Source organism: Lonchura striata, chromosome 18, assembly GCF_046129695.1.
Source record: "Lonchura striata isolate bLonStr1 chromosome 18, bLonStr1.mat, whole genome shotgun sequence".
Classification (NCBI taxonomy): Eukaryota; Metazoa; Chordata; class Aves; order Passeriformes; family Estrildidae; genus Lonchura; species Lonchura striata.
The window spans coordinates 14,334,947-14,361,058 of NC_134620.1; the positions used below are offsets into that span (position 1 = coordinate 14,334,947).

The 26,112-nt window shown below is 47.4% G+C and overlaps 1 protein-coding gene across 1 annotated transcript in view; it reads left to right on the plus strand.

The window, feature by feature from the left end:
• The window catches only part of TMEM132C (transmembrane protein 132C), a 183,270-nt gene that overhangs the window by 102,864 nt on the left and 54,294 nt on the right, over window positions 1-26,112 (plus strand). The window contains exon 3 of the mRNA XM_077787270.1: window positions 1,561-1,707. Coding sequence (XP_077643396.1) covers window positions 1,561-1,707 — 147 coding nt within the window. The remainder of the gene's footprint in view (window positions 1-1,560; window positions 1,708-26,112) is intronic.

The window sequence follows — 26,112 nt, forward strand, 5'->3', positions numbered from 1 at the left end:
AGGAATGAATTTGATTCTTCCTTTGCCTTTCTGTTTTTGCTTCTGAGTAATTTAGCTGAAGGCACAAGAGATTCATCAGGCTACTTTTACAAGAGCAAGACAGCATTCTCTAAAGCTCCATGGTGTTTCGTGTTACAAATGAGAGAATTAATCTTTTATGCTTTTATACTGGGAAGAAAAAACCACCAACTTTTCTTTTTCAATACCTTAAATTAATTGTTTTTTGTTGAAAAACTGCAAGAAGACAGATAATCTCAGTCACTCCTAATGACAGCTTTTGAGTGTTTTATTGGCTGAAGATGCAAAAAGACCATTTTTTTAAAGAAACTTAGGTGCCAAGTCCTCATAAATGTCAAAAAGGTACCAGCATCTTGCTAGATGATGATTTCCGTTCAGTAACTAACGTTTTGTGTTGCATAAATATTTTAGAAAACTGTGATTCTATGTTGAGGCTCTGTGCTGTGGCGACCTGTGATGTTACCTGGAGTCAGGCAACCCTTTCCCTTATTCCTCTTTCCTTTCTCTTTTTCTTCTTCCCTTTGCCTTCTTCCTCTTCCCTTTGCCTTCTTCCTCTTCCCTTTGCCTTCTTCCTCTTCCCTTTCCCTTCTTCCTCTTCCCTTTCCCTTCTTCCTCTTCCCTTTCCCTTCTTCCTCCGAGGCTGTGGCCACGCTGCTCCAGGGCTGGGAGCTCCTCAGTGGCCTCCTCCTCCCCACATTCTCCCCATCCTTTTGTCCCTCCCTGTCCTCAGAAGAGAAGGGCTCTGTAACTCTGCATCTTCCCCACTCCTGGTGCTTTGTGATAGGGCTGAGCATCAGCAGCTCAGCATTCTGCACCCAAACTACAGCTTTGCTGCGAATTCTTTGTGCAAATGCTCTTTAATTAGCAAGTGTTCTGTAATTAACCTTCCACGCAGTTGTTGTTGATGTTATCAGCTTCACTAGATAAATACAGTTAACTTTTCCACAGGGCATGACAACTGAGAATGGCAAAAATTGCATCCTGTAAGAACTTCTCTGGGTTACAAAGTCGTGTCTCAACCAACACCTGCATTCTCTCCAGGCTGGAGATTTCAAACAGAAATTTCCTTGGGAATCTGTTGGAAAGAGGAAATTGTCAGGCAGAGGAGCCACAACCTGTCCACTGATACCTGGAAGGATATAATCTAGAATAAAAATGGCTTATTAAAAAGCCTTCAATGGAGTATTCCTCTGTGCAATGATGAGGCACAATTTTGTCTTGATACAGATAAACATGTGTTGGGACAAGCTTCTCTTTGGGAAAAAAAATATTGCCTGACTAGAGAAAAGAACCTTGGGTGCAGGTTTTCCTACAGGTTCAGTTTGACTCCTAACTCCAGCAGAACATAAAAAAGGCCCTGTCCAAAAAATGTCATGTTGCCAGAGGTCTGCATTCACAATATCACTTTCCTGTTTACTGCTGGGTTAGAAGCACATCTGATACTTACCTTTAAACTGACCTGCTGAGATTCCCGTGCCTGAGCTGCATTCAAAGATCCCCGAGTGAGCCTTGTAAACCTTTCCCAATTGCTGTTTCCAACAGGGCAAAGGTGAAGAAGGGTGTGAACATTCTCGGTGCGAGGACAAGTGACCCCCGGCAGTGGGACGTGAAGCAGGAGGTGGGCAATGGTGGGAAGCACTCCACCACCACAGTAATGTGTCAGAGGATAGCCCCAAGTTCAAGGAACAGGTATGAAACTCATCTTCTCGCCACATTAAACTCATTTATGTCCACGATGAAAGACTTAAGGCTCATGCCAGCACTGCTCACAGCTATTAAACCTGCAGCCTGAAATCTGGAGACACTCACGGTAACTGCACTACCATCTGCTGATCTACAGCACAGGGCAATAAAATTCATCACTGCAAAGGAAAAAATTAATAGAACAGACCTACATTGAGGCTGGGGGGTGGTGGCATTTTGGCAGCAATATGAATATTCTTAATTCAAAGGGTTTTAGTGAGCCTTTAGTTTTTCTGGCTTGATAGTTTTGACCTTGTTTCTCTGAACGTGGCACAGCCTCTGGGGCTGGTTCATCGAGCAAGCAGTGAATTCTTCCACAGTGAGCCACTGTACAGGGTAATTCAAACCTCCCAGTGTGTAATACAGAATAATCCTTGTTGGCAAACAGTTGATTCTTCCAGAACTGGGGGTTCTCTTGGCCTGCTGGGTGGCAGCCTGAGGCAGAGCCCTGTGGGGAGCACTGGGATGGGCTGGGCTGCCACTGCCTGCCTCCCTGTTTGCTGTGTTTGCAGGGACTTGGTCTGGCTGTTGTACAGCACAAAAGCAGGGCTTTCTCCATCAGCAGGGCTGTCTTCCATGGCACACAGCAGAGCTGTGGATTTCCAGTGGAAATCCTTTTGCTCTCCCCAGGTTTCGTAATGAATTCTTGCAGCACTGTTGTACATCAGTCCATGTGGAGAATTTCCCTCTGTACAGATCCAAACAACACTTGGATCATTGGGAGCCACAAACCTGGGCTCATCAAGGAGCATCGTGGAATCCTTGGTGGGTGCTGGGCTGGTCATTGCTTTGTGCCACACCTTTGGGCACAGAGAACCCGAGCAGATTGAAACTTCTGCATTCTGTGCCCAAATATTGGGCATGTGTGAAGTGCAGAAATCCTCTTGCCACGAGCAGCTCCTGATGAGCTGAGTGTCTGAGCCAAGGTATTTCTGATCTCTCCCTGCCTTTATCTCGACCCTGAGCCTTTGGTTCTATTTTTTTCTCCCTGTCCAGCTGAGGAGGGGAGAGATGGAGCTGCTTTAGTGGGCACCTGGCATCCAGCCTCCCTCAGGCCTGGTAAAGGGAAAGGAAAAACGCATCATTTGAGGCTGCCAGGAGTGAAAACCAAACCAGTTTGAAAGGGAGGCTGTAGCTGTAGAGCAGCATGTAGCTCTGAGCAGATTTGCAGAACTATAATAGTCAGGTTATCAAACCGCAAATTAAATCTCCTCAATCCAATTTGCATGAAGTCTAATTAACCCATAAAAATATTTTTGGCACTAATTATGCAAATAAAACTCAATGTTTTAATTAATGCCTCTCTCATTTGTGCATGTAAATAGTTGCTGTCTTCTGGAAGCACGATGAGCCTTGGTTTGAGTGAAATGTTTGTGTGCAGGGAAAGCTGAGGGAAGCACAGGGTGTGGTGGGCATCACTGAGCCTTGAGTGTCACTGGGAGCCCTCTGCACAGGGCACAGATACTCCATTGGCCTCATTCAGTTTGGTGGAGAATTGTGAGTCCCTCATGGTGATTCTCTGTGCTGCCAGCAGCTCTTCCAGGCTGGCTCAGCAGGGGCTGTGCAGTTCTGTACCGAGGGCAGTGTGGGGGTGAGGAGCAGCTCTGCACTTCCAGCACTGCCTCATCCTCCCTGCAGCAGTCTCAGCCAGCTCACAAATATGCTGGTTAATTGATGTAGGATGTAGTAGAAGGAGTTTTCTGCTGTGTTTGCTTAGAAATCTACCTGCTGCACCATGGAGAACCATTGCACTCTTTCCCCTTCATACCCCAAGAGACAAGGGCCCAGACTCAATAAAAATACTGATTTTTATTTCCAGCTTTTCCTTTCTTGCACATTTCTCTGTCATTAGTGTGTAGATATAATTACACTGTAAGCACTTTGAAAGAAGCAGTTTGAGTCTGAATGTAACAGCAGCTAATACACCTTTCACATTATATAAATAATAGAACACAACAGATATTTTAGATACATCACATCAGTAATTGTTTACCATTACCTTTTGAGAATTTAAGTGGGTCATGCTTCTTTACTTTTTGAAGAAATACTTTGTGGTGCTCAAGCCAGGAACCAGAGCTTAGCTTAAAATTATTCAAAAAGGCTTTGCAACTATGCCAAGAAACTGCAAACAGCTTGAAATCAGCAATGTTTGTGTGCCTCATAATGCAGTTTCTGCTGAGACTCAAGTAGCTATTGATGAGGATAACAACAGTGTTGATTAGTGAAAACAAGCTTAGACAACTGCATGGTTGCTTGTTTTCCTTTGTTGTTCTGCTTCTGGAGGTTTGATGGGTGTGCCTGGGGTAGACCAAGAAAGGATATTTTTGGTACTACTGGAACCAGTTCCATCTCTCAGTATTGCCTTGTTTGGTTCCAGCCTGAGGTTGATTTGTGAGGTACCACACTGGCCTGAGGACAGCCCCAGTGGAAGGGCTGCTGCTTTTTGGGTACCGTGTTCTGGGCTGCACACGGGGCAGGAGAGCTGTTCCAAGGCTCAGCCAGGGGCATTTGTGGTGTTGGTTTGCTTTTTACTGTGGAAGCCTCAGCGGAGCAGACCTGTGCTTGCTCCAGCTGTGGGGATGAGGAGGGCAGGGGAATTTCTTAGGCTGGCTTCTGTGCCAAAGCACCAGAGCATCCTGTAATGAGTCTGATCTGCCCGGCTCCTCCTGCTGCTGCCAGGCTGGGCTGTCCTGGAACAAGCTGCTCTGGGCTTGGCATTTGTGCCCCCGGACGTGGCACTTGGTTTGTGGGCACTGGAGTCACCCAGCGCTGATTTCTGTCAGCCAGGCAGAGAAACCCAGAGCAGAGAGTGCAGCAGCACTGACATCATGGAGAACTGCTGGGATGGAGCACTTCATCCTCTTGGCCTTGAACCTTTGGAGAGGCCGGGGGGGCTTTTGGTCTGGTAAAGAGGCAGCTGGGGAAGAGTGCTTCCAGATGTTGTGGCGATGCTTCAGGCCGTGCCACGGCCACTTGCTCCCTCTCGTGTGCCAGATGTGCACACGTCCTGTCGGGCTGGGGCTGTGGGGGCTGGTTTGGAGCCCTGTCTGGTATCTCTGCACGCCCGTGGAAGCAGCAGTGATGTTACCAGGCTGTGTTTGGTGTCATTAGCACGAGGAGGAAAGCAGCAAAGCCGCTGCAATTCTCTGCAGATCCCTGCTCTGCCTGCTAGCACCATATGCTGCCAAGGATGTCAGTGAAATAAATTCCCTTGTGATTGGAAAACAAAAGTAAAGTGTGTATGTACAACATGAGTCAGGCTTGAAAAAGTGTGAGCCATGTGGAGTGTGTCTGCCTGTAGCAGAACACAGCCAGTCTGTGCCCGGGATGTGAACAGACAAGAGCAGTCACACATTATGAGCAGGGAAGATGTTATTAATTATTTCAGAATCTGGGTCATCCTGCCCTGGCAGTTTTGGGTCAGAGTGCTTTGCAGAGCTCAGCAGAGTGGCAGTGATGCCTGTTGACCTCAAAACCTTGCAGCCCGAGCAGAGAGCACGGTTCTCACAAGGATTCAGACGTTTAGTGCCTGTGGGTCAGGATTCTTTCATGCCAGTTGTTTATCCCTTTGACTGATAATTGAGGCAGGAGCAGAGCTGAGGTGGCACATGGCACTGCTGTAGGTGCTTGGGAAATTGGGAAATTGTGCATGTCTGAAGGAGGTCACATCTGTGTCTGCAGGGACAGAGCTGGACAAACTGAACCTTTGGGAGGAAAGGCACCAGCAATGGATGTCTTACACCACTAAACCTTGAAACAGAAACAATTTCCATTCATTTACAAGAAATTCACATATGAGCAGGCATTATATATAGATATATGAACAAAAGGAGAGCTCAGGAGAATCTCCGTTCTTCACTGGATTGGATCATGACAAAGGATGAGGAAGAGGCTGAGGTGCTAAATGCCCTCAGCTGAGCAGAATGAAGCCTCCATAATTGAAGGGAAAATTGGAAGAAGAGCCTGGAAGTGTTGGCTGGCAGCTGGCTGAACATGAGCTAGTTGTGTGCTCAGGTAGGGCAGGAGGAGATGCCTCAGATTGCACCATGGGAGGTTTAGATGGGCTATGAGGAAAAATTCACCACTGAAAACCCTGTCAAGCACTGGAACAGGCTGTCCAGGGAAGGTGTCCCTGGAGTATTTGAAAAACAAGTGGATGTGGTGCTTGGGGATGTGCTTTGGTAATGGACTTGGCAGTGCTGGGAGGATGGTTGGACTCAGTGACCTTAATTAAAGTCTTCCTTGCACAACAAGTCCAAGGTTCTGGCCCTTTGTTTGAAGCATTGTGCACATTTCAGTGCAGCCTTTTAGGCAGCTGGCAAGTGACTGGAGCAGCCCTGGGAGCTTCCAGCCTGAGTCATTCTTGTGCTGAGCATCTGTGTGCTCCCAGTGCCACTGGAACGTGTGTGTGGCTGTCCAGAGTGCAGCAGGAGCCACAGCTGAGCCTTCCCCTGCTGCTGTAGCCATCCTTCCCCTCCCTGCTCGCTCATCTCATCTCCCAGGGAACCTCTCTTTGCTGCTGTCCTTGCTCTGGGAGGTTCCTCTTTGTTGGGTCACACAGGGCACAGATGTCTGCAGCGTGCAGGGGAGGTGCCAGGACACGCTGGGCATCTGCACACACCCAGGGGCTCAGCCAGCTGTGCCCTGGAGCAGGATCTTCCCTGGGGCACACGGGGCTGGGGTTAGAAGGTGCCTTCCCAAAGGAGCCTTTCAGATGGCTCCTCTTGTGCTGCTTGGAATGGCAGCAGTGCTCAGCAAAGCCTGAGCCGGGAGGAGGGTGGAGGATGCAGGATGGAGGATGGAAGATGGAGGATGGAAGATGCAGGATGGAGGATGCAGGATGGAGGATGGAAGATGCAGGATGGAGGATGGAGGATACAGGATGCAGGATGGAGGATACAGGATGAAGGATGGAGGATACAGGATGCAGGATGGAGGATATCTGTGGTGCCTCCCAGGATCAGCTGCTGCAGTAAGGAGCAGCTGCTCTGCTGTCTCTGGCTGCTGCAGTGTCCTGAGTGTCTGCACAGCTCCCCTGGGAGGCAGTATTTGTTTTAGACCTCGCTGTGCCCCGGGGTGACAGTGAAACAGGGCAGCTTGTTGAACCTGTGCATCCTGAGCGTTAAGGGCTGCCCTCACTCCAAAGTGAATGCCTGGGAGCCCTGGTGGACAAGGAGCCTTGCAGAGCCTGAGGACCCTTCTTCTCCCTCCTCTCAGGGATGCAAGTTCAGAAAGCCCCAATTTGAGATGAGTGGAGCAGTGGTCATGGCAGCAGCACAGGTCTGTGTGGGTTCCCTGCAGCAGCAGCTGCCCAGGGCGAGCCCAGCAGCGCGGGGAGAGCCTCACGTGAGGTTTTTGAAGGCCAGCTCTTGGGTGATGGTGAAAGGAATTTTCTTGTTGGATTTCAACAGAACCTCTGTTAGACTTAGTCCTGACCATTCAAAAAAATACTACAATAGTCTTCATGCATAACTTAAAATAGTATTAGCCAAGGAGTGAGGCATGCCCGTGAGTTTTTTATCTAAGAGAAGAAATTAATTAGTAGAGATGAGATAAGAAAATGCATTAGAGATCTATCCATGATCTCTACAGAACTTTCGGTTGCAATAATTGTTCTTTTTTTTTTTAATCTACTTTGGAGTTCCTGGGTCTGTTGGCAAGCAGCAGGGCTGAAGCTTCAGAAGAAAGGGCATTCTTCACGTATTTCTTGCCCAAATGAAAGCTTCAAATCTGTTTGCACAGCAAATTTGTATCGTTTGGAAAAGCTTTTTACTTACAAGCTTATCAAAACCAAATGCTGGAGGCTCAGTCAATGCCTGCAGTAACCCAGCCTCGCTGAGAGAGCTGCAGCCAGTGCCTGCCCTGCTTTCCTGGCAGGTTGGATGTATTGTTTTATTTCATTATAATGTAAATAGAGCAGAGCCCACACAAACAGAATGGATGTGCAATCATGGAATAATGGGAGAACAGCTTTCCATCCATCCAGAGTGATGGACAGGTTCAATAATAACTGTAACTCCTGATGTCCAGGGCCACAGGCCTTTCTGACTCTCTGACAAGGTAATCATTTCTCAAGAGCGACCTGCAGACATGCAATCTGCTTTCCAGCCTTCCCTGGGGCTGGGGAAGGTGTTCTGGGGCACTGCTGGGACGTGCAGGAGGAGAAGCTGCCGGTGCCGCTGGCATCTCTGCCCCACGCTGCACCCAGAATCCCACTTCAATAACCTGGCACTCAGAGAAGTTATCCACGAGAATCTTCCCCTGATGCCCATCCCTGGCCCGACCTTCTGCTCCTTTCCCCTTTGCACTTCAGTCTGCTCTGGGGCAAGGTCAGCCCTTGTCCTGTGTGACACTCCTTGCATGGCTTAGCAGCTGCTGTGGCAGAGCCTTCCCTGGGATTGGGAGGCAGTGGAACATAAGAGACAAAGGATGCAGGATTGGGGAGGAAAAGATCACGATTGGGAAGGAGGAATTTGTGCATGTGTATTTTTTTTTTCTCCCCCTGCCTTTGAAGCAGAAACATCTGCTGAGAGCCACAAACAGCTGAGTTCAGCAATACCCCATCACGCTGCCAAGCAACTCTGCTTTCCTCTGGAACTTTCACAGCACAGGAAATAAATCAGTCAGGCAGTAAAGAATGGAGAAAATTTAGGAAAAAGTGCCAAAAGCCAAACCTTTCAAAGAATAAAGTGAATAAGAACTTTGTAAGTGTTCGACAAAGCGAATTGAAATATGTTTCTTACACATGTAAGCCCTCTGTGCCATTGCTGCTTGAGGAATTTTGTAATAACAAAACTCCTCTGAGCTAAAGACACGTAAAACTGGTGAGGAGAGACTTCTGGGAAGCTGGCTACAATATCATAAAAGACAATTAGATTATTTTAAATATTTTTTCCATCTCGTGTCTCTGTCAGATCAGTCACAGCTGACCAGCTAACAGTGGTGAAATACCAGCATTTATCTGAAACCTTTCCATTCCTTACACAAAATATAATATATTAGACAGCTGAACCATTTGTTTCTGCACTGAGATTTACTCTTCCAATCAAAGTTACTTTGGTTTGATGTGTTACTGCCTATTCAAAGTACGGATAAAAATCTCTATTTCTTTTGTTATATCATAACAGGGACTGCTCTATGGGACAGGTGGAAAATCACTACATAAAGCTGAGTCTTTGTTGTAAATGGTGCAAGAGAAGGATGGTTAGGAAGCCAGGGGGTAGGTGCAGCCTGGGAGGATTTGGGGATGTGCTGCTGGTGCTGTGGGCTCCTGCTCCCCCCTGGCAGCAGAGCTGTCCCTGCAGCCCCCATCCCTGCCTGCCCTGCTGCTCCAGATCATTCAGTTCAATTCCCAGCTGTCCCTGGAGTGGGATCCAATAAATTCCTTGTAAAGCTGCATGAGGGATGGCTGAACAGGCACAGTTTGAGGGGCTGATGTTGGTGCATCAGTCCAGGTGTGTTTTTCTCTGATTCTCCCCCATCTCAGGCATGGGAAACCCTTCTCTTCTCCAGTTGTCTTTCCAGAAGGGTGTTGTGAATCCCTGGGTTTTGTCCTACACCTCTCCAGGACTTTTTGAAGTGTCCCCTGCACCCCTGACTGCTGTCCCTCTGCAGCAGGGTCCCAGCACATGACACACACCATAAAAATTCCATCCCCTACCTGCCAATTCTGTCTGCCTGTGGATACCTGAAGGGATCCTTTGCAGGCTGACACAGAGGTGACAGAATTTGCTCCAAAACCAGGAACAAGCCCCACTGGCAGTGCCTCAGAGGTGACAGAATTTGCTCCAAAACCAGGAACAAGCCCCACTGGCAGTGCCCCAGTGCAGGGAGCAGCAGCACCATTGCTCTGCAAACACTCCCAGCCTGGCAGCTCTGGTAGCAGACACAACAGTTGCTGTAATTCGAGCTGGACAGAGCACAACTCAGCAAAACCCATGGCTTCTCATCCTCTCTGAGATGGATTCTCCTCAGCTCCCTCTGCACACTAGAGCAGGATAATACATGGCCTTTTACAAGCTTAGGAAGTAAAAATCTTCACCTGTTACAGCCAAAGCAGCTCCTGTAGCTTAAAGAACTGTCTTGTATCAGAGATTGTTGCACTGAAAGAGGAGTTACTCTGTTGGCTTCTATAAGTCATCAATTGCAAATCATAATTTATCCACAGCTCAGCTGCAGGGAGACCTCTGGTGTGCCACACTCTGGGAATGACAGAAGAGCTTGGGTTGTTTCACTGTCACTTCGTGGTGAGTGTCAGCAAATAGTGACATTTTACAAGGCAGCCTTTCACTTCCAGAGCTGTGCAGCCACAGTCCCTGAAGTGTAAATCAGTGCTGGATCTGTCTTGCACTGTGCCAAGGCCTTGCACAAATCACCTGCTCTGAGCTGAGCTTTGCTCAGGAGTTGGTGGCTTGGAGGGGACACGGGGAGTGCTTGGAGGATTCTCTGCATTCCCCGAAAGCTTAACAAGGCAGAGCTTGGCTGCTCTTTTGAAAGGTGGTAAATGTGTGAATTCCACAAAAAAAAAAAAAGGTAAAATCCTGGCTAAATAAGTCCCTGGACTCCTGTTTCTTTGAGTAGGTGTTATGGACAGTTAAGATCTGTAAGCACATCCTTTTGTAGAGCTTTCAAAGTAAGGGATGAAAAATGAAATGGGAGTAGCAGTTTTATACAAAAGGTGCTGAAGTTTTTTGATGCAAAACCTTGCCTTTCTCCTTAAGCAAGGCAAGTCTGTACTTTTTCTTGGAAAAATCTGTGATGAGTCCCTGTTGCTCTGAAGGCTCAGGATAAGGAGTGACAAGGACTAGTTTAAATCAGTCCATATCTACTGAAACAATGTAGAGGGATTTGTCCCATGGTCATTCACAAAAAACTCCTACAACTTTGCTGTGACTTGGTTACCAACCTGCCAGTAATCTCATGGAGAAGTGAGTTTAGTAAAGAAACCTGAGATGTTTTTTGGAGAGAGGTTTTTGGATTGATCAGTGCTGAATTCCTGATGGCTTGCCAGGAAGTTCAGTCCCACTTAAGTTTCCAGGGAAGAAACCTCTTCTTCATTGAAGCAAATGGCAAAATTTCCTTTGCAGACTGAATTTCAGCCCAAGTTTAGATTAAATTTTGACTTTTCTCTTGTTTCTCCTCTCTGGGGTACAGCTCAGAAAACGAGGTGATCTCTTTTCCATCCAGGGCTGTGACAGCAGCTTCCCCACTCCCCTCCATGTACACCCTTGTACATGGTGGTAATTATTACAAAAAGGAGTTTGAAGTAGCACCCCATTGATTTTTGGTTTGCATGCTGCAGATTAATGGACTGAGCACACACTCTTTGTACTCACACTGGTAAGAAATTCAATAATGACTCTGCCAGAGCACTCAAGTGACCTCAGACACTGAATTCATCCCTGTTTCCACTATTTTTAATGAGACTGGCATATTTAGCAGTGCCATCAGATGGTTTGGAAAGCAAAGTGTCCTGTCCACCAGAGCAATCCTGACGGGCCAGCTGACACTGAATTTCAGTGTTTACATCTGTTCTCAGCCAGAGGAGTTCACAGTGCCTGTGTGGCATGGAATTCATTCACTGGGATGTACTGAGCAGAAGAAATCTCTGATGTGTATGATCTGCAGGCTGCACTCCACTAGAACAAGATTTCAGGCAAATCAGAGCTCTGCAAGTACCACTGACAATCCCCAAAGGAGCAGAATCTCTCTGGTTAGTTTAGCAATTGTTCACTTGGGTTTGGAGGCTTTAATTGCTTGTGATTATCATTTCCTGTGGCATTTTTTGTCACGTCTGAGAAAGTGCAGGAGTGTGGTGAGGCTCTCCACTTGGAGATGCTATTTGTCAATTTTTATCTTGAGAAATGCCCAGAGATTTAATGAGACTGCTAAAGAATATTCAAAAGCTGAATCTGTTCATTGCTGGGGATGTTTGGCTGGCTGCATGTGTGCGGTTCCACAGTTTGGTTATGCCTGCTGTGATTTCCTCACCAGCTGTAAAACTCCTGTACATTGCAGATAAACATTGTTTAAGTGCAGGGTAAATTCCCAACAGAACTCCTGGAAAAGTTAAGCTGGAAATGTCATGGTAAGGGCAGGGGGACTTGATCACTCAGAACTGGCCAGAAACTCAGCTTTTGCTAACATTACTCCCAGAACCACCCAAGAAGGGGATTGTTGCCATGTTCTATTAATTAAAGTTGTGTTAATTATTTTGACAGGCAGCCTCTCCTGTTCTTTTCAGTGTTTCTGGGGCTGGTAGAGTTGCTGAGGTGAGATGAAACACAAAGTCATCAAACATGATATAATTGCCACGTCCCTCAGTGATGCAAAGCAGTTGAGATTTGTTGAGGTTCACTGTGGATCACATATTAATTCATTGTGTGGGTTTATTAAACAAAAAAATCCCACAAGATACCCAGAGTTGTGGAACAGAGTGCATTTAGAGCAAAGCCAGGACACTGGAGGGCAAGTGGCTTTTACGTGCTGTGCATAAAGAGGCTGTGAGTTTTTAAGTGTTGGGAAAGTGTGAACTCCTCAGCACCATCCGCTCCCAGGGGATTCCTGATTTCCCTGCCTTTGCTCTGACCTCGACAACTGATGTTGAAGAGATGTGTCTGTAATTGGCAGCAGGAGTTATGACCCAGCCGTGGGGACAGAAAGAAGTAACCAGGTTTGTAATTTGGAGCCTGGTTCTGTTCAGTGAAGTGTAGGGATGAATGTCCAGCAGCTTTAACACCTCTGTGGTTGTGGGAACATAGATGTTTCATTTGGGTCACACAGTGACCCTGGAGCAAAGGCACACCGTGGATGTGCATCAGCAAGAGTCCTTGCAGGCCCAGAGTCTGGGCATCACCCACACTGAGGGTGTTGAGATGCTTTAGGCACCAAAGCACAGTGAATAATTTCTATTCTTTGTTATTTGCCATCCTTTCTGTGTGCTTGCAGTTCTCAGGTCCCTGTGTACATGTGAGACACAGAGCAGAGTCTCAGTTTCAGTGACTCTCCAAGATAAACCCCAGCCTATGTGGGGTGAGCAGCTGACTGAAGCATTTATCTGGCTCCATTATAGCTGTTCCTGCCTGCTGGAAAATTATTCACAAATACACAAGCATGACTTCATTTTGCCAGGAAGCAAGAGCATTAATCCTGCCTACTTTGAAGCCATGTCTTTTGTGGACTGTGGTGGGTAACTTATCTGTTCAGATTACTTAGATTCTTGGAGACTTCATCCCTTTGTAATGTTAATGACTGCTGAGTAGCTCAACCCTGCATGAGAATTTTTGTCTTACGTTTAAGACTATTTTTCTTTTCCATCTTACATTTTTTCTTGTATTTTCTTATATTTGACTGTGCTTAGTTCTAAATTCTTGCATTTCTTGTTTTATTATGTATTTTGTATTTTTTTGTATAATAAATCCTCTCAAAGGGGGATTTGGTTTCTAAGGAGTTAATTGCTGTGTGCTCTTTTACTCATGAGCCAATTGAATCAGATAATTTGCTGTTTCCTGAGTAATGTCAGAGAGTGTACAGAAAGATCTTTTGTTCCACTGAAGATGTTAAAGAGGGTTTGAGGATTCCTTTCTCTGCAAATCCTTTACATGAAAGATTTACAGTATGTACGCTCCAAGATTTGGAAATGCTGCTATTTAAGCATCTACACATGTAATTAGTCACTAATTGTTAACATCTCCTCCTCTCTTTAGCTTTTTTATTAGACCTATTCCAGTTATCTCTGAAGTCACACTCAGGAAAGTGTGCAAACCCTTTCGTTGTATAGCTGCTGCTGGTTTTTCACCTTAAGCAGGGAAAGATGGAATTTCCCAAGGCATTGGGGTGCTGAGGTTCTGGCCCCTGACGTTCAAGAGCTTTGAGCTGATGGCAGCCCCAGCTCCTTTCTGTGGGAGCCCAGCCTGGTGCGTGCTGCCCTGGGCACAGCTCCCTTCCAGCAGCAGACCCCAAGCTCAGAGCACAGCTGGGGCCTGGGTGCCCTTTGTGTTCCCACCTTCTGCTGCTGCCCTTCTGACCAGGGACAGCCAGCCAAAATCCTGCTGGAGACACCCTGGGGAGAGAGGCTGAGCATGGGTGAGTGTGAGGGGTGAAGGGCGAGGAGCAGCAGCTCCGGAGCCCTGGTTAGGGAGTGATTGTGGGATCGGGGACATGGAGCAGCTCTGGAGCCCTGGTTAGGGAGTGATTGTGGGATCAGGGACATGGAGCAGCTCTGGAGCCCTGGTTATGGAGTGATTGTGGGATCAGGGACATGGAGCAGCTCTGGAGCCCTGGTTAGGGAGTGATTGTGGGATCGGGGACATGGAGCAGCTCTGGAGCCCTGGTTAGGGAGTGATTGTGGGATCAGGGACATGGAGCAGCTCTGGAGCCCTGGTTAGGGAGTGATTGTGGGATCAGGGACATGGAGCAGCTCTGGAGCCCTGGTTATGGGATCAGGGACATGGAGCAGCTCTGGAGCACTGGTTATGGGATGAAGGACATGGAGCAGCTCTGGAGCCCTGGCTATGGGATGAAGGACATGGAGCAGCTCTGGAGCCCTGGTTATGGGATGAAGGACATGGAGCAGCTCTGGAGCCCTGGTTATGGAGTGATTGTGGGATCAGGGACATGGAGCAGCTCTGGAGCACTGGCTATGGGATGAAGGACATGGAGCAGCTCTGGAGCCCTGGTTAGGGAGTGATTGTGGGATCAGGGACATGGAGCAGCTCTGGAGCACTGGCTATGGGATGAAGGACATGGAGCAGCTCTGGAGCACCGGCTATGGAGCTCAGGGAGCCCTGGCTGCAGCCTGCCCACGTTCCTCATGGTGCAGACCTGCTCTGGAGGCTGAGTGCAGAGCTGGGGCTCCACATCCCGAGGCTTTCCCTGAGCTCAGAGGCTGTGCAGGTTCACTCTGAGCTGTCCATGGCTCACCACACCCTGTCCCTTGTCCCAGCTGCCAGGATCTGAAGAAAAACAAGAAGCAGGGGGCTAATCAGCTGGGTCACCCCGTGGTCAGGCTTGGCAGGACTCTGAGTGGGATGGAAGTGAAGAGGCCAAACCTCTCCTGAGCCTTTAAAAGTTTTCTGTCTCTCCTTGTAATCAAGTGTAGATGACTTGGGCATTTCAATTTCTGACTTCCATTTCTCTGTGTTGCTCTTTTTATAATCTTAATGCTTCTGACTCCAATAGCCAAAACATCTCAATTATTGTCAGACTCCAAGGAGCTCAGTGATAATAATCCTCTACAGGGAAAAAGATAGTTTAAGTGAAAGAAAGAGATCATTAAATGCAAGAAAGATATGTCAACAGTCACTCTCTTTGCTAAGTACTTGTAACTTAAATTTTAAAAGAAAGTATTGAAATTACTGCTCTTCAAAGAGAATACAAAAGGATAATGGTTGTTCTTTTTCTAAGGAAAGTCATATTTCTCCTGGGGCTAATGCCATAAGCTTCTTTCTTTGTACTGAAAGCAGCAGAGTGCTAAACAAAGACTAAAGATTGAAGTTCTTAGAGGGAGATCTATGCACTTATAATTTTATACTTTGCAGTATGCCGTTCCTGGTGTTGCCTTCCTTCTGCGCATTCCATCTCAGCAGGCTATAGACACACTTTCCATTTTGCCATCAGTCAGTGACAGCATTTTCACATTTGCCTGAGGTTGTGTAGATATTTAACCCCAGGTTGTTTCTGCTGATACCTGAAAACTCTAGGTTTGCAAGTCTGGAGCTTGCAGGCTTTCCCAGAGTTTCCCAAAGGTGTTGAAAGTTAACCTTCAAAGTCTTTGTAGGACTGGTGTCCCTCTAGTCTCTTCTCTAAGCCAGTTTTCACATCCATCTGTCATTTTGCTCTGAGACTTACTGATGTGGGTAGAAATCACCTCCCTAACTTCTCCCTCTCCTAAGATATATACTGGAGATAATGGCCCCTATTCCTCTGCTTGACATGCCAGGTTAAAAATACCAGAAGCACTCAGCCCAGCTCCCCTTGCAGTCCCAGTCAGTGTCTGGGAAGGACATTGAACTGATTCATGACCCGTTTGCAGCAGAAATGTGCTGGAGTTTCTGGGGTGACCTCTGATCATGGGATTGCTGCTGCCTGGGAACTGCCCATCACCAGCAGAGCTTTGGCCCTGGCCAGCTCAGGTCTGTTGTGTCAGAAGGGGAAAGTGGTTGATCCCCCAAGTCCAGAACATTCACTTGAACCCCTGCACTCTGTCCTGGGTGCTGCTTCTCTCCAGCCATGCCCAAAAGCTGCTCGTGCTCAGGGGCTGGGTGGAGGAGAGGATTGTAAATGCAGGGGAACCCAGTGTGGAGAAATGCTGATGGCTGACTCAGTTCAGAAGGGTGAATGATTTCTGTATTATAACTATACTGTAATACATAACAATACTAAAAACTATCCTATAACATGTATAGTTATACTATATTTAACTATACTATAATACATTAATATACTATTTAAAGGAGATACTAAAACTACAAACCTGCTTTTCTAACTCCCATATCTGACTCACTCCCAACTCGTGCCCCTCTCTGAGCCCAGCCCCAGGTGGGTTGGATTGGCCACCAGGCTCAAACAATCCTCACCAGAATACAACCAAGCAACCACCCTAGGGAAACAATTCTCCAAACACATTCCACATGGGAAAACAAGGAGCAGAAATAGAAATTGTTTTCTCTTTCTTCTCTCTGTTCTCCTCTATAAGAAAACCCTAAGAAAGGGAAGAATACGCCTGCCAGAGGAGAGCTGGGGATTTGCCATGAGCTGAGGGTTTGTGATGGGCTGCACAGAATCCTCTGCCATGCCCATGGATTGATGAATGCCCTGTTGTCATTAGAGCTTTATCTGATGCTGCCCAACCCTAAATTTCTTCTGAGCACTGATGAGGGCCCCAAAGACCAGAGCTCTGGTGTGGGGTGCCTGCAGTCTCTGTACTTCACTGCCAAAGCTGTGGCAAGCAGGGGAAGGCAGTGTGCTAATTCTGAGTGTCTTCAGTTCTCTCCTCCCCACCTTTAGCTTGCTGCCTGAAAGTGTCCTTTAGAGGGAAAAAAAGCCACAGTGGTGCAGAACTGGCTGATTTGCCAGCACAAACTGCATTACCCAAGTGCTCTCTTGTCCTTTGAACATGAAAAGACAGACAGGTGGAGCCTGGGGTATTACTTGGTACAAAGCAAACATTTAAAAAGCACAGAGTTTCAGGTCCTTGCTGGTAATGGAAAGTGCTATTTTCAAAAGTGCCATTTGACATTTGGAAGATTAACTGGTATTGACTTCCTGTGTGAGTTGGGCTCCTGAGTATCTGAGTCACTTCTGGAAACCTGAGCTGGCCATCTGTTTCACTTAGGCTTTGCAGTGCCAAGTGAAGCAATGCATAAATACTTGGATGGCTGTAGTCTGTAGTACCTAAATTTAAAAAAGCAGTTATTTCAACAGCCTGACACCTATTGGAATTTTCAGAACTTCTGGGGCCTCGAATTCCCAGTGCCTGGGAGAAAGCAGAGGCATTTGAAAGCAATCAGAGCCTGAAAGGAACTGGTGTTCTTGAAAGCCCCAGAGCTACCCCAGCACGTTGGAATGTGGCAGCAAGGTACTTCCAGAAACGTCACCTGCATCCCAACGAGAATCTTACTGCAGACTTAAACGTGAAAACAAAGTCTATTTCTTAAAACAGAGCCAAAAAGTGAGGTGTAAAATGGTAACATACATAACAGAGACCTCCTAGTGCAAATTTGTGTTCAGCATGAGATGGAAGAAGTAAGAGAGGAGATGCAGGGAGCTGCTCTGCATGGGGCTGCAGGAAAAGGCAGCCTTGTGCTGAACAGTGGCTGCTAGTTTTTGGTTAAAGATAGCACTGCATTTTTTTTTTTATTTCATTGTAAGTAACTGTGTTGATTGTTTTAAAGGACTTCAGAATAACGGCTGGTGTTCGAGTTTATTCCTGCAGCTGGATCAGGAGTAGAACAGCCTCAGTTTTATGATTGCTTAGCTCTGACATTAATTAAACAGTCATTGGACTTTGTGGATGAGGTGGATCTGGACTGGTTAACATGAGAGTAGATGCACATAATTTTAAAATATTTGGTTCCTCCTATATAATGTACTGATTTCCTTTTATACCAATGTCAGAGCGCTCAAAGCTTCCCTCACACAGTAGGCAGAGCTGTGCAGCTCCTCAGGACTCAATTTAAACATGAGAGTATTGTTTGTGTCCTCATTTCTCCCATGAACTCCTGCATGACCTTGGGCAAGTCACTTCCTTTATCTGTCCCCCAGCCCTGCTAACACAAAGTAGGTTAATAGTTGTGTGCTGTGCATGGAAATCCTGTCTGAGAGCAGCAAGGGAAATGCACTGCAGTTGTTGGTGATGTTATGGATCTGTTTGAGCAGCGTGTCCTTATGGATGTGTGCATCACCCCAGCAGCCCTCTGAAGGCAGCAGGGCTGTTTCCACGTTGAAAGTGCTTTGCTGGACAGTGGCCAGAAAGCAGGAATGAACCCAGAAGCAGCAGAAACTCCCCAGGGCGTTCAGCAGCAGCAGTGATGGTTCAGAGCCCCGTTAGGAGGGTGGTGAGGTACATAAATAATTGCCATCGGGATTTAGGCATTCAGGAGGCACAGTCTGCTTTGCATGTAAACAAAATGTAGGTCTTGAGGGATTCTGTGTCTCAGCTAAATCTGCTCTGTATAAATCCTCTTTTTTAGGCTTTATATTTTGTAATCATTGCAATTTAAATTCAGCTACAGTCCGCAGGATTTGCACATTTTACCACCCTTAAGAAAGTTAGTAGGAGCTGTGCATCCCACTCCCCGGAGCTGCCCTTCAATAATTAACTCCTTCCCCACTCCTAAAGCTGAAATTAGGGACAGCAGCAGCACTTGAGAGAGGCTTTTAGGATCAGCCTGAGGATCTGCATGTGAAGGACAATGAATTCAGCTGCTCTGTTTGTCCCTCCTGGCTGCTGCCTTTGCTGGGCTGCTGCCCCAGCCCTCAGCAGCAGGTTGGGCTGTCCCCTGGTGCTTCCATGCCAGGGGATCAGGCTGCCAGCAGCACGGCCCCTGAGCCCTTTGCCTTCCTTCTGGTGGTGCTTTGGCACCTTTCCCATCACCCACATCCCGTGGGATGAAGCAGCCCCACGTGCCCTGCCCAAACACCCCTGACCCAGCTGGGGCTGGGCAGGAATCCTGCTCCCAGAGCAGCACTCCACTCTGCTGGCATCCCTCTTGTCCTCCCTTCTGCAGTTCCTGGGCAGAACGTGGTGGTCTGGGGCTCTCCAGGGGTGGCAGATGCTGCTCTGCCCCTCGGCACAGGAGGCAGATGTTCCAGGGAGCAGGACTGAGAGGAAAACACCAGCCTCAGCCACCAGCCATGGCTGAATGTTTTCCTCTGCAGTTAGTCATGCAGAATTCAAACCTGCAGGAGGAGGGGGTGTTGAACACCACCTCAGTTGTGCCTCTTAGAGAAGTGTTATAATTGAAAGAAAGGGAGCCTCAATATCTGTATTACATGTGGAACATTTTATTAACTCACAGAGGCACTTGGGGCTGGCTTTTTCCCCCCCTGGAGGCAATAGTAAAATTTGACAGGTGATTTTGTAGATGAAGACAGTAAACAGCTGTTGAAAATGATAATGTCTGAGTGGTTTTGTTGTTTCTGTGAAAACTTAGTTACACTCATTTTAGATTAATTTTTCATTGTCTTCTGTAAATGAGAATTGCTTACATGGCTGCTTCAAATGGGACTTTGATTGCTTTCCATCTACTGCCAAGACCCTAAAAGACAAAAAAAAATCAAGTGCATAAAACCACTTATGAGCAAAGATACAATAAATTCGTGTTACAGTGCATTTTAATTAGATAAAGCAAAGTTTTGCTATGCAGCACTTTGTACTCATGTGTAAGAGAGGCATCTACATTGGCCAGTTGAATTCAGCACTGTGTTAAACAGCAATAAAAGCAATTCTGGCTGCTATTGGGAGCTTTTGGTGTGGTATTGGGGAATTTCCCAAAAGTCTGAGAAGCAACGTGGGAAAAACAAAATGAAATTTTACTCATGGAAGAGTTGTATTCATGGAAAAGGAAGTGCAAGTGCAGTCTTGCAGCAAAGCCACCAGAGAGGGATGGGGAAGGGGGAGGTTCAGTTCAGCCCAGATTTCCTGTGCTCCTTTTTTGGGGAGGGTGGAAGGAAGGGGCTGCCCTTGCATGCAGGCACAGCACTGGGGGCTGGGTGCAGGTGTTTGGGGGTCTGGGAGAGCTCAGTGCTGAGTTTATCAGTGAGCTAGCAGAGATGCTGGCACCCTCCCTGTGTGCTCAGTGTGAGTGTGGCACAGAGCCTCCTGCTGAGTGCAACCATCTCTTCAGTGGCTGTGCTGGGCCAGAATTCAAAAGGAGCAGGGCAGAAGAGCTGGGCAGAGTCTAAGCCACAGCTCAAGCCTGCTCTGGAGCAGGGTAGAGACATTTCTAGTGCTGACTCCCTGCAGGGGGAGATTTCACCCACGATGGTCTTTGGGCCTGGGGAAGAGGTCAGACCTGTTGTTGGTGAGTTCACAGAATGATCAGGTGAATGTGAGTGAAAGTCATCTGCTCTTTTGTCACATCACACAACACTTGAGTCCTGTGCTGACCTTTTGCAGAAGTTTCTTTTGGCATAAATGTCAGGAAATGCAGCTGGGAATGAAAATACTGATAAATATAGTGCAGGATCTAAATTGTAACTTCAGCTTGCTGGGGAGCAGCTATTTGGGCAGCCCTCATTTGTTTTTGAAACACTGTGCATCACCCAGTCCTTCATCTCAACACCTCTGAAAATGTTTCTGACAAACATCCCTTGCCTTCCAAGGCTTCACACCACAAAGAGCATTGTTCAGAGAGGGAAATCGCTGCCTCTCTAACAAATTGATGCTTCAGAGTTCACAGCAGAGCTGTTTTTTATAACTTCTTCACCGAGGAAGTTCAGCTCAGATGTGCCAATCCATTTTTAAGGAGCTCCTGTTTTTCAGAAGGTGTTAGGGAAGGGGTGGGACTCGATGATCTTGAAGGTCTCTTCCAACCTTGTGATTCTGTGATTCTTGCATTGAGCCAGTTCTTCTGACAGGCTTAATGGGAGGCCAGGGAAGGCAAATGGCTGGTGTGAGATCACACAGCCACTGCATGACCCCTCAGAGGGCTCTGACACAGCTCTGAGCACCGTGGGGACCTGCCAGAGGCCAACAGCTGATGGAGCTGCAGCCTCTTCCCAGTTCCCAGAGCCTGGAAGGAGGCAGAGAGAGGGCAGTGAGCAGGGAGCTCATCAGTGAGCAGAAGATGTGCTGTGGATGGCCTGGAAGGAGGGAGGGAGCAGGGCAGTGAGCAGGGAGTTCATCAGTGAGCAGAAGATGTGCTGTGGATGTTCCCAGAGCCTGGAAGGAGGGAGGGAGCAGGGCAGTGAGTAAGGGAGTTCATCAGTGAGCAGAAGATGTGCTGTGGATGTTCCCAGAGCCTGGAAGGAGGGAGGGAGCAGGGCAGTGAGCAGGGAGTTCATCAGTGAGCAGAAGATGTGCTGTGGATGTTCCCAGAGCCTGGAAGGAGGGAGGGAGCAGGGCAGTGAGTAAGGGAGTTCATCAGTGAGCAGAAGATGTGCTGTGGATGTTCCCAAGTGGGAGGGAGCAGGGCAGCGAGCAGGGAGCTCATCAGTGAGCAGAAGATGTGCTGTGGATCCCCTGGGGCTCTGCTCCCCTGCAGGAAGGGCCCAGGCTCTGTGGTTGGCATCACAGGAGCTTGGCCAGCAGAGGATGACACAAATGTGATGGAGGATTTGGAGCAGATACAATCTCAGCTGGGCAAACTCAGCCTGCCCAGCCTGTTTGTGTCTGTCACTTCCCACCCAGCACTTTGTCCACAAGGCCCATGTCCTCAGCCTCTGGCCTGTCACAGAGGGCTTTGTGCTTGCCAGTAAATTACATCAGTGATTCCAGAAGCTCCTTTTTTGTGTCTGCTGGCACAGGTAGAACATGGGAGTACTCTACGATAATTTAATACGGCCAGTTTAGACATTCTCTGGTTTTTCTCTTCCCTTTCTCTGTCCTCTTCACCAAGACATTTAGTGTCTTGTTGATGATCTGTGAACCACATCATCAACAAGAGGAATTGAATAAAAATCGACTGATGTCAGGAAATAATGTCAATTTACACTAGGTGTCATCTACTGAGGATGAAGAGATGATCTCAGATAGCCTAGAGCATTTCTGATTTGCCTTAGGCATAATTTTGTCTTTATATTTGAATACTTGGAGCTTGGTAATCCTGTAAATCCCTTTTTCTATATTCAAAAAGCTCCATCTGCTTTGGGAAACCCTTTAAATTAGTCCTAAAGGCCAAGTCTCTTTATAGATATAACTGGATAGCACAGACACCCTATCTGCAGAAAAACCAGCCAATTTCCTAGTGAAAAGTAATTACTGGAAGAGTTGGCAAGGCTGCTAAAAATTATTAAGGAAATATTTGTCCATTTTCAAAAAGCTTTTTGATTGAATGTCATGCAGATATGAGCATGTTTGGAATGTATATCAGACTGTGAAGGTTCTGCCATGCAGAGTGGGAGAATCCCCTCTATGTGTGGAACAAACTGTGCATTCTGCAGCAGATTTGCAGAGATCTGTGCCCTGTGTTTGCCAGTTCTGTGTGTGCCACGTTGGCTTAGCACAGCTCAGCCTGCCCAGAGCAGCAGAGCTGAACAGCCTGGAAATTCAGCTCCCAGTGTCAGAGGTTTTACCTCTGCATCAGCCAGAGCTTGGTGTGGAAGGGGAAGTTTTTGTTTCTGCTGCCACAACGCCCAGGCATTGAGAGGAGGAGTTGCTGTGTTGGCCTTTGAGCCTGGTGACAAGTGATGCCACAGCACAGGGCTGGTCCCAGAGGGCAGGGACAAAGGTGTGCAGCAGAGGAGAGCCCCACTGGCACCCCAATTCATGGAGCTGGGGTGAGCAGAGGGGCAGCAGGAGGAAAATCCAACCCTCCTGCAGCACAGCCAGGTCATCCCTGGGGGCAGAGCATTGCAGCTGCTGCAATATTCAATAGCAGCGGGCAGGCAGCTCTCTGCTGGTGGAAAAGGTCATCTCTTGTTTGCCTTGGGCTTTAGGAAATACTTTCAAATTGTCCTGCCTCCTCCGAGCTGACAGTGCTGCTGCAGAGAGCGCCCGAGGGTGCAGGAGAGGTGACACTGCAGCAGGGCCCCACTGCCATCAAAATCAAAAGCAGAACCACCAGTGACTGCAGCCAAAGTCAGGTCAGCCCCAGAGTGTCCCAGGAGCCAGGCTCAGGGCTGTCATCTGCAAAGATACAATAAATTCGTGTTACAGTGCATTTTAATTTGATAAAACAAAGTTTTGCTATGCAGCACTTTGTACTCATGTGTAAGAGAGGCATCTACATTGGCCAGTTGAATTCAGCACTGTGTTAAACAGCAATAAAAGCAATTCTGGCTGCTATTGGGAGCTTTTGATGTGGTATTGGGGAATTTCCCAAAAATCTGAGAAGCAACGTGGGAAAAATAAAATGAAATTTTACTCATGGAAGAGTTGTATTCATGGAAAAGGAAATGCAAGTGCAGTCTTGCAGCAAAGCCACCAGCGAGGGATGGGGAAGGGGGAGGTTCAGTTCAGCCCAGATTTCCTGTGCTCCTTTTTTGGGGAGGGTGGAAGGAAGGGGCTGCCCTTGCATGCAGGCACAGCACTGGGGGCTGGGTGCAGGTGTTTGGGGGTCTGGGAGAGCTCAGTGCTGAGTTTATCAGTGAGCTAGCAGAGATGCTGGCACCCTCCCTGTGTGCTCAGTGTGAGTGTGGCACAGAGCCTCCTGCTGAGTGCAACCATCTCTTCAGTGGCTGTGCTGGGCCAGAATTCAAAAGGAGCTGATTCCTCAGGCACAGGGCAGCAGCACTCACTGAGCAGTCCAGGACTTTGGAGAGACCACAAAAAGTAATAAACTGGCTTTTACCCAGCCAGTAAAAGCTTTGTCACAGGTTTTGCTGGCTGGGTCCTTTCCTGCATGCTCTGGTTCCTGTGTTAAAGGAAGGATGGATGCTTTGCTGCATGCTGAGGGCAGCAGTGTCCATATTCACCCCTCTGATAAAGGCTCTGATGGGGCAGCTGACCCCAGGAGAACCAAACCAGATGGAGGAGCTGAGCTGGGAGCAGGCTGCAAGAGGAAAACCCCTTCATTCTGTTGAATTTCCAATTTCTGCCTGGCTGGCATCATCCTTCCCCCTGTGTAGCCTTTTTTCCATATTGCAAGGCTGCTGTATCAAACAAGAACCTGTGAGAGCATTCTTGGGTTTTCTGTCCCTACAGCTGTGTTTGCCACTGGCAGCTCAGATGGGAGCAGAGGCAGCCTGGGCTGACAGATCCTGAATGCTTTCCTTGAGGAATTGTCTCTCACCTGACAGTCACACAGCTGTGGAGTCCCTGCTGCTGCTCTTCTCCTGCAGGAACAATTAGCAAGTGTAAGAAAATTCCTTACCATGCAGGCAAAGGTGGAAATGGAGCTGAAAGGTCCAGAGGAGCTTCTGATTTTGGTTTTGTATTTCCCCAGAGCCTCAGAAAGCTGGACTTCCATCAGTGCAGTCCCACTGTGATCAAACAGAGTGTTCAAAGTCAGCAAAGAGCAGCAGTGGTGACTAATATAGTTGAAGATTTCAATAACAAAGGGAAAGCCTGTTTTCTTTAGAATCTTCTTTCCTTTTACTTTTTTGGACAGTGTCTCCTAAATGTCATTTGTATAATTACATAGAAACCTGTTTTGACTCACCAAGTGCAAAAAGGCACAGAAAGAAGAGCATAAAAAGGCAGCAATGATTGCTTGGAAAAATCACAGCAGAGTTTGAAATCTTTGCTCTGGGCACTGAAGAAAATGTGAAACTGTGCTGCATGGAGGGATTCTGTACTAGGCTCTTGTTTATTACTTTCTGCAATAGAAATCTTGCTGTTGTTTAAAGAGTATTCTGATATCAGTGAGCCTGTGGTTCCCCCTAGCACTCCTGCACTCTTCCCGGGGGTCAGGAGAAGATGAAATTGTTTTCCTAGCAATGGAAAGTCACCTCTGTAAAGCACATCTCTCAAAAGCCCCATCCAGGTCCGTTGTGTTTTCTTGCTCTGCCTGATTTAGCACATTTAAAACTGAGGTTCCCTAACAAATTAGACATGGCAATTTTCTAATTGAGGTGCTGGAGGGGAAAGCCAGATCTGGACAGAAGCACAGATGTCAGAGTCATCACTTCAGAGCTGCTCTCGGAGCCTTTCTGCAAGTGTTGTGTCAGTCGAGGTGGCACTTGCTTTTCTCCCAGGCCATTTCCCATTAGGATCATGTCTCCTTCATCTGTCTTGTTGAGGCACTGAGGACACGGCTCTCTGGGTGGCTGGCAGCAGGCAGGAGTGTCTGCAGCCTGCCTGGAGAGCCCTGGCCCCTCTCAGCTCTGAGCAGGAGCATCCCAGTCTTGTAAAGGCAGGAGAACCCAGGGGGAGGAAATGCTGATGTCTGACTCCAGCTCAGAAGGATGAATGATTCCTTTATTATAACTACACTATAATACATTAATATACTATTTAAAGGAGATACTAAAACTACAAACCTTTTCTAACTCACTCCCAGCTTGTGACCCTCTCTGAGAGCCCAGCCCCAGGTGGGTTGGATTGGCCACCAGGCTCAAACAATTCTCACCAGAATCCAACCAAGCATCACCCCAGGGAAACAATTCTCCAAGCACATTCCACATGGGAAAAACAAGGAGCAGAAATAGAAATTGTTTTCTCTTTTATTTCTCTGTCCTCCTCCATGAAAACTCCTGAGAGAGAGAAGAATGTGCCTGCACATCCCAGCTGTGAGCACAAACACTCACATGCCGGGGGAATCTCCAAAAGTAGCTGCAGTCTCCTGCAAGATTTAATGAACATTTTGCTTAAAGACAGATTTTCTGCTAGAGCAGATACCTTCTGTGTTTTCCTGCCTTTTCATTCTGTTAATTAGCAGGGTTGGATCGAAATGCCAAGGAACAAAGATCCAGATTTTTCATAAACACAGTCCAGACCTGGATCTCCATCCTGCTTGTGACAGTGCCTTCATTCACAGTACACAGTGGCTTCTTTGTTAACCCACCCTAACATCAAACAGCTTTTGCCCCACAACTTACTTTCTCCAAAAAATGAAGTATTTTTCATTGTGAAAATTAGAATTTATTTGTGGAAAGCAGAACATTAAAAAAAGGAAACTTTCTTTTGGATAGAAACTCTGATTGTGATGCAACATTAGTGACAGAGGGGGAAGAAGTCAGAGAACCCTCTGATGGTTTGGGTTGGAAGTGACCTTAAAGATCATCCAGTTCCAAAGCCTTACCTTGGGC